This window comes from Anastrepha obliqua, chromosome 2 (assembly GCF_027943255.1).
Source record: "Anastrepha obliqua isolate idAnaObli1 chromosome 2, idAnaObli1_1.0, whole genome shotgun sequence".
Taxonomy (NCBI): Eukaryota; Metazoa; Arthropoda; class Insecta; order Diptera; family Tephritidae; genus Anastrepha; species Anastrepha obliqua.
In genome coordinates, this window is record NC_072893.1 from 125,284,473 (window position 1) to 125,297,300 (window position 12,828).

At 37.2% G+C, this 12,828-nt stretch overlaps 1 protein-coding gene across 1 annotated transcript in view; it reads left to right on the top strand.

Annotated features, from left to right (window-relative positions):
* The window catches only part of LOC129238409 (optomotor-blind protein), a 69,798-nt gene that overhangs the window by 29,743 nt on the left and 27,227 nt on the right, over window positions 1–12,828 (top strand). Inside the window, exons 3-4 of the mRNA XM_054873432.1 lie at window positions 7,839–7,985; window positions 8,132–8,208. Coding sequence (XP_054729407.1) covers window positions 7,839–7,985; window positions 8,132–8,208 — 224 coding nt within the window. The remainder of the gene's footprint in view (window positions 1–7,838; window positions 7,986–8,131; window positions 8,209–12,828) is intronic.

The following is a 12,828-nucleotide window of genomic DNA, read 5'->3' on the forward strand; positions in this document are numbered from 1 at the left end:
ATAATTTTCTTAGGCTGGGTTAATCTTCCAATTCAGAACAAATTTTGGTCGTTCTTGTTTGTTCGGAGCAGGGCAATAAATTTAGATTAAGAGCTATATATTCTCATGTAAATTTAAAAATTTGCTTTAACATTTTTTGTTTAGTTTTAAAGTTAACTGAGAAAACGGTCTTATATACATATATATATATATTGTATATATAACGGTCTTATATGTGTTTTTTATTTACCCATTTCCGCATTGTTTTTGATTAAATCGTTCTCTATCAGCTCGAAGGACTTTTGTGTTTGCCTAAAAAAGAAGTAACGACCTTTTCAAAAGAGTCCCACGCCGCTGCCTCCACTGGTGACAATAGTTCTTTGAAATGGGTATTGACCATTATTTTCCTTATTTGCGGCCCCACAAAAATCCCTTCCTTTATTTTTGCTTCTGAAATCTGTGGAAAGATTGTTTTCAAATAATGAAAAGCTTCGCCTTCTTTGTCCAAAGCCTTGACAAAGTTTTTGATAAGGCCGATCTTGATGTGGAGCGGAGTATGAGTATTTTATGTTATCCACCCCAACTTGAAACGCGATTCGTTCTGGCCAATCCTTTATGATGTAGTGGTCTTGACGTGCTCGGCTATCTCATTTGCATAGAAAGCAACAGTATTTTGTGTATCCAGGTTGTAGACCACATAGCTTTCCAACGACTTTTAGATCGGTACATATTTTTCAATCATGTTCTTCGTATTTAATTAATTCAAGCAATTTTTGCATTGTCTCATATGTTTCCTTCGCATTTACTGCATGCGCGATCGGGATAGATGGCTTTTGGTTGCCAATATGCAATAATACGGCCTTTAAACTTAATTAATTGCCGTCTATGAACAATCGCCACTCTTTTGAATCATATGGTTCACCAAACTGTTTAAATAGACCAGCAATGTTTTTGCAATAACAAACACTGTCCTTCTTCGTATAGTACTGGGAGAATTGTTCGTGACGAGTCATATAATATGTTACCTTAACACCGGATGAAACAAATTTAAATTGTTGCATACGAGAGGCGTGTAGTTTGGCCTTTTCTTTTGACAATTCCAAATCCCTTATCCAATCATTGAGTTGTGCTTGTGACAAAGGGTTTCTTTCGTTTTCCGTTTGCAATTCAGTACAACATGATGCCGCGTAATCAGATACTGCTGTTGACAATGAAACTGGAGCCGAAACTAAAGTTAAATTTGATTCTGGCAATGTAGCTTCCGTTGAATTTAGTTCTGGTAATGACACTGTAGATACGCTCGCATAGGTTACTTTTCTTGACTTTCCAACCCCAAATACTTTTGTAGTACAAATATAGCAGTCCGTTGAATGGCAAGTTGGTTCCCTCCTCTTCATTGGTGTAATAAATTTCATATGTCGCCTAAATAGATAGTTTAAGAATCATATGTACATATGACAGAATCATATGTACATATGCTACTATTTGTAGGGTACTTAAGTTTTACTATATGGATATATTTACTTGAATGCTTGTAACTTTTGTATTAGTTCATCGATTTTGTTTAATCAAAGTTTATTTTTTTTGTAATAAAACAGAGCTTAGAGTAAAAACAAAAAATACACGAAAAAGTAAAAAGTTTTCGAGATCCTTTCTCTCAAAGTACAAATTTTTTTATATTTTTACTAAAAAAATTTAAAAAATCCGTTATGATAGTTCGTTATCTTTGAATCTGCAGGGCCTAGCAAAAAGTGTTTTACACACAGTTTATAGGAAATTTTATTACCTTTTAAAAGCTTTAAACGGTTTTGGAATCGCTCAATTCGTTTTCGAGATATATATGATTAAGTGGGCCCAATTTTTTGTTTTTTTGAAATAACGGTAATTCGTAAATATCTCAAAAACGTTACCATAGAATAAAAAATAACCTTGATTTTCGGAATCAGACGGTGATTTTACATAGGAATTTCATAACGGCGTCTCTGGGGCAGAAAAAAAGTTGAAATTTGTGATCCAGTGTTATTAATTACCTTTTGCATACAGTCAATGTCAAAGGAAAATGTACACCACATATCTATAATTATTTTACAAAAGCACGTTCACACTACAACAAAAACCACATAAAATAAATTTTCAAACTTCGTACAACATTTGGAAGAATCGGCCAAACTTTCGAAAATTGCAGTCTCTTTACTTGGAATTTCTGAAGAAATTTAAAGTGAGCAATTTTATAGCTCATTGAATTTTAGAGTTTCACAAGCTTGCCTGAAAATATCAAAATTTGTACTCAGAATTCCTGGAAAAAAATTTCACGTATGCAGTTTAATAGATAATTGAATTTTGCTATACCAAGTGCAAGTTTCAAGTAACTACCAAATCGCACTGATTTTTGAGAACTTTTTTTCGGTCGCAGCCTTGTGCATTTTCTCCATTTAGCGCCTACTCCACATTTTTTATATGCATGAAACTACACATCCCCACCAGCAGCAAAAATTGTCAAAAATCGACGCGATTTTCAAACCACTTGAAACTTACATTTTACTATCAATGGGCTGCACTTCTACATACATGAAATTTTTCCAGAAATTCTTAGTAAGAAGTTTGAAGTTTTGAGGAAAATTTGTCGAATTTTACAAATTCTTTACGAAGTTCGAAATTTTGCTTTACATAGTTTTTGTTGTAGTATGAACTGTATTAAACAAAATAAAAAAATTTTCAAAATAAATAGCTAACACATTAATGTCCTTCATATTTCACACCTTTTTTACACTTTTCTTTTTAACCTATAAGATTTTGTTTTTTGTGTTTTTTTAATTCTCCTAAATCAACGCAGAATTTTAAATAATAGTATTTATATTAATTATCTATTTTATTCATTTAATTATAGATTCTAAATATAAGGTTGGCAAAAAAGTCTTGCGGTATTTTTATTGAATTTTCAATTGTTCATAAAATTGGTTATAATAATGCGATTTAAGTCAAATATGCGCCGTTTTGTTCGATGACGAGTTCCCAACGAGATGCCAACTTCACAATGCCCCTCTTATAGAAGCTCGCTTCCCTATTGTCAAAAAACTCGGTGAGCCAATTTTCACAGGACTCTCTTGTGGACAACTTCCGACTACCAAGCTCGTTCGCCATGGACAGAAATAGGTGGTAATCACTTCGTGCGAGATCCGGACTATACGGTGGATGCAAAAGAACCTCCTATCCGAGCTCCAGGAGCTTCTGGCGCGTCACCAAAAATGTGTGTGGCCTGGCGTTGTCCTGATGGAAGACAATTCGGCCTCTGTTGATAAAAGATGGCCTCTTCTGCACGAGTGCTGCATTCAAGCGGTCCAGTTGTTGGCAGTACAGGTCCGAATTGAGCGTTTGGCGATACGGGAGCAGCTCATAGTGGATGATTCCCTGCCAATCCCACCAAACACACAGAAGAACCTTCCTGGCCGTCAATCCAGGCTTGGCCACCGTCTGGGCAGCTTCACCGCTTTTCGACCACGACCGTTTGCGCTTCACGTTGTCGTAAGTGACCCACTTTTCATCGCCAGTCACCATCCGCTTCAAAAACGGGTCGATTTTGTTGCGATTTAGAAGCGATTCGCATGCATCCATACGGGCAAAAATGGTTTTTTGCGTCAAGTCGTGTGGCACCCATACATCGAGCTTCTTTTTGAATCCAAGCTTCTTCAAATGGTTTATAACGGTTTGATGACTCATGCTCAGCTCTTGGCCGATGCTACGGCTGCTACTATGCCGGTCTCTTTCGATCAATTCGCAATTTTCGACGACAGGCCTTCCGGACCGTGGCGCATCTTCGATCACCTTTGCACCAGAACGAAAACGTTGAAACCATCGTTGTGCGTTTTGCAAAAATTATATTTTAGATAGTTTTTTAACATTCTGTGGCTGTTTAAGGGGTCTAGAGCTCGAAAATTGAGGGTATTTTCAGGCATTTTTTTTACAATAAAAAAAATTAAATACGATATTTAAATTGTTTAGGCTTTTTATTTAATTTCTTTTACATACAAAAATGAAAAAAAAAAATTTTTTTTTAATTTTAATAATTTTAAGAATGGTGCTGAAGTTGACTCGTTTCAGTTTTTTAATCAAAAAAATACGAAATAATTGAAATAATAATATGATTCTAGTACGGGCAATAGCCATTGATGTTGTGAAGAAGATATTGAAATTTCAGACGACTCGGTTGAATAGTTTTTTTTTTTTTTTTGACAACAGCAGGTCGATAAAAGTTGTTTCAAGATAAATGGGTTTAAAATTTGAGGTACAGGAGCACGCGGCCCGCTCTCCCAGACACTTAACAAACCTCCATCCCACTGTAAGCAAATTTAGTTAGCCCAACTACAAACCACCGCTGCCACCTCGTAGCCCCATCACATGGACAGTTAGCACTTAACTAAGTTATCTACTCACTTTCAGTTGGCCGAACTAAAACAAATATATTTAACCATAATTTTAAGCCAACTGACGATTTAGGCAGTACTAAAATGATTTTGGCAGCCAAGTGTTAACATGACGCTAAAACAACAACACCAGCTACAGCGTATGCATATATGTATTTGTATTTGTAGGTGCACAAACTGACATCGCATGCAATATTTTGTGTTCGCCGCCACTTTTGTTTGTGCTACACAGGAATCTAATACTAAATACTTATTTATGTATGTGTAATGCATTTGAACGTACGTGCGATTATTTATGGGAATGCCTGTGAATTGAGAATGCGAGCACTGTCTTGTATTTTTGGCCACATATTGGGTATAAATAATTGCCAATTCATTGCAGTTGTCAATTGGTATTAACTCGCAAATATATCTAACTACCCTCAATGGTATTGGTTTCTGGGCAGTAGGAATGAGAAAAGTTATTTTTGCGAGCGCAGAAAAATGTGGCAGATAACGACACTGATATTGCTCTTTTTTTCGATAATTACTCTAATGATTGTTTGGTAAACAAGTCACTCAGCTGTCGGCATTTGGGCAATTTTGTATTATTCATATTTCTAAGTTGAATTTGTAGTCTATATTTTTTGACGGTGGGTGGTAACTTTTGATATTACAAAAGTAAGTGAATGACTTCACTAAAAACTAATAATTTTCTTTTGATTGAATTTTTTCTCCTTTTATTGTACATACTTCGTAAGAAGTAATAAATTAATACGAATGATTGTCTGAACCTGCCTATTACGTCTAAGGCATAAATAACTCTAAGCGGCATAAATATAATGTAATTTCATAATATTGGTTCCTGTAAGGATCAGTGGCAGATCCACTTTCAGCTCTAAGAAATGAACTCAAATTCGCTTTCAATCATTTTTTTTATTTCTCTCTCTTTCGCTGGCTTGTATGTAATTGAAGAAAGAAAAAGACCCCACTTTGCTGAGTCTCTAACCTTTGAGAAATTTATTATTATGATTGATATCCGACATCGATACTCCACTTCAATTGATCTAACTGTGGCTTGCAATTTGATGCAGATTGATTTTGCAGATGAAGGGCTTCAGAGGTATTTTTGAATTTATACAGGGTGGCGCACGAATCGTGCTACAAAAACAAAACGTAATAACTTTTTTTCTAATCAATGTATTTAACTTTTTGTTTTTTTATTGTATAGATAATTCAATTTTATTTTATGTAACTAATTAGTTTTGAAAATAATAGAACGTAAATGACCTCCATGCTCATTCACGCATATGCGACACCTGATGAGAAAATTGTTCATTGCGCACTGAAGGGTTGAAGTCGGGATCGCCTCAATTATTGTTGTGATGGACTGCTTCAATTCAGTCAAATTACTTGGTTTTGCTTTATACACCTCTTGTTTGAGATAACCCCATAAAAAAAAAATCTGGTGCAGTAAGGTCAGGTGACCTTGGGGGCCAGCGGAAAGTGGAATTTCTGGATATCAATTTATTTCTAAATTTTCGTTGGAGCTCCTCCATAACCGGTCTGGCTATATGTGCAGTTGCTCCATCTTGCTGGAACCAAATGCTGTTAAAAGGGATACGTCTTCGTCGCAGTTCTGGATAAAAAAACTCCTTCAACATGTTTAAATAACGGTCCCCATTTACAGTCGCTGTTACACCGTTTTCTTCGAAGAAGTATGGCCCGACAATGCACCTTGATGAAACTGCGCACCACACTGTGACTCGTTCTGGGTGCAGTTCCATCTCATGGAGTATTTGCGGATTTGATTGACTCCATATACGGCAATTTTGCTTGTTTACATTGCCGTTTAGATCAAAATGGGCCTCATCAGACATAAACAAGCAATTTATGAAGTTGTTGTCTTCTTCGGCCATTTCAATAATTTTTTGGCAAAATTCCAGGCGAATAGGCAAATCCAGAGGGTTTAATTTGCTTGTGATTTGAACTTTGTACGGAAACAAGTTTAAGTCATCATGGACTATCCGCTGCAATGACCGTCTGCTAACTCCAATTTGCGCCGCCAAGTTACGAGTCGAAACTCTTGGATTTGCCTGAATTGACGATGCTACAGCCGCGATTGTGGCTTCGACCCGAACATGGGGATCTCGATGGTACGGTCTGCGTGCGATGCTTCCAGATTCAGCAAACATGTTCACCAGCCTCATAATGGTCCATCTGCTCGGGGGAGTGCCGCCAAACTCCCGCCTAAATTCCCTTTGGACGGAAATGATGGACTGCAAAGCATGATACCGCTGCACTATCCAAATCCTCTTTTCGGTATCCCAAGCCTCCATTTTTTGTAAATCTAAATACTAATCTGCAAAATAAAAAAAAAAAGCCGATTACTCACACAGAAAAAAGTTATTACGTTTTGTTTTTGTAGCACGATTCGTGCGCCACCCTGTAGTATGAGCAGTTTTCTTGGGATATTCAAAAACGTAATGCATAGCCAAAAATTTGTGATATGAATAGAAGCATCGAACGAAAGCCTAATAAATTAAGGCTCTACCTCAAAAGTTTTACATCTTTATAGAACCAGCAGGCTTAAAAATGTGCAACGTGGTATCAGCCAATGGCGAACATTAATCATTTTTAAAATATCGAAAATTGGCCGATATGACGTTGCATATAACTGCTATGAATTTTTTGAATAGACTTTTATTTTTATGAGACTATTTCTTGCTGAGGCCGTCGTAGCCGAATGGGTTGGTGCGTGACTACCGTTTGGAATTCACAGTTGGTTCGAATCTCGAGGAAACACCAAAATTAAGAAAAACATTTTTCTAATAGCGGTCGCCCCTCGGCAGGCAATGGCAAACCTCCGAGTGTATTTCTGCCATGAAAAAGCTCCTCATAAAAATATCTGCCGTTCGGAGTTGGCTTGAAACTGTAGGTCCCTCCATTTGTGGAACAACATCAAGACGCACACCACAAATAGGAGGAGGAGCTCGGCCAAACACCCAAAAAGGGGATGTACGCGCCAATTATATATACATATATATATATTTCTTGCTGAAAAATCGCAGTTTCTTTTCTTAAATAAGGAGCTCTGATTGTTTATGAGCACATTCTTTTTTGTTTTTTTTTTTTTTTAATTATATAATTTTTTGGTAAAAATAATGCTTTACATTTTTTTCCTTCGTTAAAATTTTACGAATTTTCGATTACAATAATTTCTTCTCATTCCACTTGATGCTTAAACAATTAATTTAGTTGAAGTCTTAAAATTTTCATATTTTTTTAAATTTATTTACATACCCACATTCACACTTAAGTCATCTTTTCCTTTATTATTTTCTTCATCACTTACTTGCTCTAATATTTTTAATAGAAATATTTTTTCATAAATCTGAATTTCCCACTCTAATGCATTTTTCTCTTTTCTCTCTCTCTCTCTCTCTTTCTCCCACACAGACGATACTCAATTCAATGCATAAATACCAGCCACGTTTCCATTTGGTGCGAGCCAATGATATACTAAAGCTGCCGTACTCAACATTTCGGACGTATGTTTTCAAGGAGACGGAATTCATAGCCGTTACAGCATATCAAAATGAGAAGGTGAGAAAAGTTAGATGACGAATTAGTAAATAAAAACCTACTGTGTATATTTTACATTTCTCTTATTTTTCCTGAAATAATTTAACGTATATTTGCTGCCTCTATATCACTCTATCTCGCTCTCACTCACTCTCTTTCTCTTGCAGATTACTCAATTAAAAATCGATAACAATCCTTTTGCGAAGGGTTTTCGTGATACTGGCGCTGGCAAGCGGGAAAAGAAGTAAGTATCACTAAAGTTTTTTACACAAAAAATACAAAAACCAAAATAATAAAAACAAAAAAAAAACATATTAAAACTAAGCTGCATTAAAAGTTGAGCTGCATGAAATTTAATCAAGAAACTCGACAGTACATACTTCCTCTACCAGTTTTTGGAAAGCCGCCCATTTTCACAATAAGTAGACCGCTGCTGACTAGTCAACCTGACTTTCCATTAAATGCGCTGTCAAAGCAATGACATTGCAAGCCGTACGCCTGCCTATGTCAGCAGTCAAATGACTAGCGTTTTTCAGCTATGCCATCTCTGCATACCCGCCAAAGTATTCCTCGTCGAAAAGTATAGATAGCAGCAATTTCGAATAACTGACACTAGCGGTTACAATTTCGGTGAAAGCAAATGCCAACACCAGTCACGATGATTGCTCATTTACTTGCCAAGTGTCTTCCATGCGGAAGTATTCTTAACTCGCTCCATCGGCCATCAGCTCTCACTCCATTTCTGCCGCCAATGCTGACCTCTCACTCCTGTCGCACCAGTCACTGCGCTGCTGCTACTGTAAATGATATATCCAAGTCAATTTCTTAATACCTTGGCTGATATTTATGTGAAAGTGGGCGTCAACTGCTAGCCAACACGGCGAGTTTACTGGTTGGCTGCTTCGACTGTATTGCGGAATTTGTTGTTTGACTTTTCAGCTGTGGTTGTCTGCCTTACTGCCTGACAACTTGGCACGCGAAATCTGTGTTTGAGCTTTGAGGCGTTGCCAATGTTTATTGAGTTGTCATTTTTGTGTAGTGAAACTGAATATCATGACAGTTGACAGCTGTAATACGCCCACTCAGATGACAACAGCTGTGTTGGTGACAAGGACAGAGCGCGAGAACTATGGGTGGTTGTAGAGAGCGTAATAAAATATTTTGGAGAAGAGAGAAATAAAATTAAGAGGAACGAAGTTGTGAAGTGGAATGGAAGGAAATGAAATCGAAGGGAATGGAATGGAAGATAATTAAGTGGAAGGGAATGCAATGGAAGGGAACCAATGGAATTGAAGGAATAGCACTAAAATGGAAAGAATATGAAATGAAAGGAAAGAAGACAATTTGAACTAAAATTAAGAGAAATGAAGTTGTGAAGTGGAATGGAAGGGAATGAAATAGAAGGGAATGGAATGGAATTGAAAGAAAACAATTTGAACTGGCATCGTAACTGAAACTGAACTTGAACAGGAATCGAATTGAAATGACCATTCTGGACTTTAGTTATAGAAGCTGGTCAAGAGTGCAGCGTTTTGAATATTCGTTGAAATGTATTAAAACAGAAAAGATAAATTAGAAAAATTTGAAAAGGTATAGCATAAAATGGTAAGGTACGAAGCGCAGGGGAATGAGTTGGTATGAATTGGGGAGAATAAAATTTTAATGAATAGGATGACAGATAATGGATTAGATTTGTGGGTACGCACTCAGTACTACACCCGGATGGATTACAGTGGAAGGAATAAAGAGACAGAATAGATACAGTAGGGATGGTAAGGCAGAAAAATTGGTTTAAGGTGACTCTTCCGCGAGCCTTTTAGATGCATTAATTAATCTTAAGAGATCCGGAAGAGGTCGAGTATACATCGCACGCCAACAGCCTAAGAGCTACAAAGAAAATGCTCTACCGTGTCCTCATTCCCACAACAGGATAGACATATTGGGTCGCCAATGATTCACATGATATGCCTATCATGACCACAGGCTAACCAAAGGCGTTGTGCCCTTCCCTTGAGGGAAGTTCTATGAGATAGGCCGCTAATTTCCTGTTTGGTTCTTTCACAAAGCACTTGGCTACTCTGCAGGAGCCCAACTCAGACCAATGTCTTCTATGAGTAGACCTCATGAAGTCGTCAATCGATGATGAAGAGTTGATTCAATGCAGAATTGACACCTAGAAAGGGTTCAGGGCCTAGTTGTATGCTTGCAGAAACTTGATTAGCCAAGTTAATGGAATGAAAAGGAATATGGTGAAATGGGATGGAATAGGTTGCGGAAATATAGTAAAAGAAAGGAGTGAAATGGGAGCATTTAAAAAGGTATGAAGCGAAGAAAAGAAAATAGGAGTCATGGGATGAAATGGAATGAAACGAAGAAAAATAAAAGAAAATAACTGGCATGTGATAGTCTACATTTATTATACGAGGAGGAGTTAAATGAAAAAATTAGAAATTGGAAGTGGTAAATAGGGGGTGTGGGGAGCTTTGAATGAACCTAATGTGGACTAGGGAGAGATCAAATGGAAGCGGGTAAAATTTAGTGAAATAGGGAGGAATGAAATAGAACTGGAAAAGGTTGATATGCATAACAAAATGATGAAATTATATGAAAAAATGTTATGAAGCCAAAAGGAAGGTTGGAAAGTGTTACGGGTTGGTCTACATTCGTTAGACGTGGAAGGAGTTAAATGGAAAAATTTGAAATAAGATATTGAAAATGGGAAATGGTGCAGAAAACTTTGGAGTTGGGAGAGGTGAAACGGAATCGGATAAAAAGTAGGTAAATGGAGAGGAATGAAATGGAAATGAAAAAGGTTGATATGCATAATAAAATCTTGAAATTATAAAAAAAATGTTATGAAGCGAGAAGGAATGCTGTGATGTGGTATGGGTTGGTATAAAATGAAATGGTGGAAATTTAAAGGGAAAGGAATGGATTAAAATGGGGTGAAAGTTTGTGAAATTGGGTGAAAATTTCATGGAATATAAAGAAAACGCACTGAAATGCATTATAAAAACAAAACAGTTTGTTTTTCGTTTTTTTGATACAAATTTGACGAGCCGATCGGGCTTGGGATGACTATGGTACTCTTTTTCTCAAAAAAATAAAGCAACTTAATAATTGATAGAACGTTTTTTCTAATAGCGATTGCCCTTCCTTAGGTAATGGCAAACCTCCGAGTGTATTTCTGCCATGAAAAAGCTCTTCATACCGTTTGACACTCTAGGTTGCTCTCATTTAACGATTGGGTGTTAGAACGTTTTTTAGAGAGAAATCCGCTCGAATGGGATTGATGGTCTTAATGTTCCAACTGGGAATCACAACAAAGATTTTCAGATTGTTTTAATTATTTTCTAAACACATTTTTTAACACAATTATAATTTAATCCTTCGCTGGGTATCGGGTTCTGCCCAAGCTTTCAACTTTGGGCGTGAATTTAACATATTTCTATGATAGCTAACGACTTGAGCTTCCAGGTAGCTTCCTAAAATTAAATTTTGTATCGATTTATGTATACAACCTTTTAAAAAGGATTTTCGAGCAGAACGAAAAAAGGCCCGACCCGGGTGCCCAGCCGAAGGTTTTAGAAAAAATACCCAACGGAGGTTTAAATATAAACTAATTTTACTGTACTTCACATTCGCTTACTAATTTTGATCAGTGTCTGCACCATCTTTGTCGCCTTATATGAAGAGCCGGAACAATTTGAGCATGACTGGTGCGGGTACTCATTCTTACGTGCAAAATCTATTATTCACTTGCTTACTTTACGAAAACATAGCATTAATCGCTGTGAAAACTCTTCCTACCGCCTGTCGCCTGCCCATCAGCATCACTGCTCCCCACTCATCCCATCCCTTTCTGATTTGTCATTGCCTTGCTTCCTGATTCTCCACGCACAGCAGAATTGAAAAATCGAACCAAAAAAACCAAGCAACTCAATCACTTCAATACCTCCCTAACTGAGTGATTATTAGACTCTTTACTTATGTGTCTGACTGTGTGATTGACTGGCCAGTTGGCTGCAACGCCGTCACACCGCCAGATAGGCAGTAGCAGTGCGTGACGCTCGCACACACCGAATGAGTTCGCTAACTACAGCAGAATCATGCATCCTGTATCCTGCAGGACTTAAGCTGGCTGTCATACATTTCAATGCTTCCGAGATTTCTCTGTTATTTTCTTTTTTGGCTGCCATTGTCATTTCCACAGTTTATATGTATAAACATACATTCATTTGTATGCCGCAAGGCGGCATGAGAGGCGACTGCCACCCACCCGTTGAATTGCTGACACAGCTGCTTCCGTCACTACGAATTCTTCCGTTCGACTGCCATTCTCCCTCGCGTGGGTGGGTGGTTGTGAAATGATGCTACCACAAACAAATTTTGGACGTACATATATGAGTATACATTTGTATATGTAACTGCGTATGTGTGTGTGTGTGTGCTCTGTACACAATCAAAAAGTCAAATTTGCAATTGTGCATGTTTGTTGTGGCAGGAAATTAAAATCAATCAATCAACATGGATTTCCGCTTCCTGTCACTGATACGTACAGTATTCCTTCGTTGTAGGATAATAAGAAACTAAAAAAGGAAAATGCCCAATGCTCAATGCTGGCATGAGAACTGTGAAGAAATTGTTTTTGTTGCTCCAAAATGTTATCGCTGGATTGGATTTAGGATCATCTCGTCGCATTCGGAGTGATTGAAAGCTCTTGCTTACAAAATGTTTTCAGGATTACTGCGGTCGATAGCAGATTATGGAAGCACCAAGATAGTGAAATGCCGAGGTGTGGGCATAAAATTAAATGAAAATGCCAATGATATGAATGTAGTGAAGAAAAATTTCTTTAAAAATT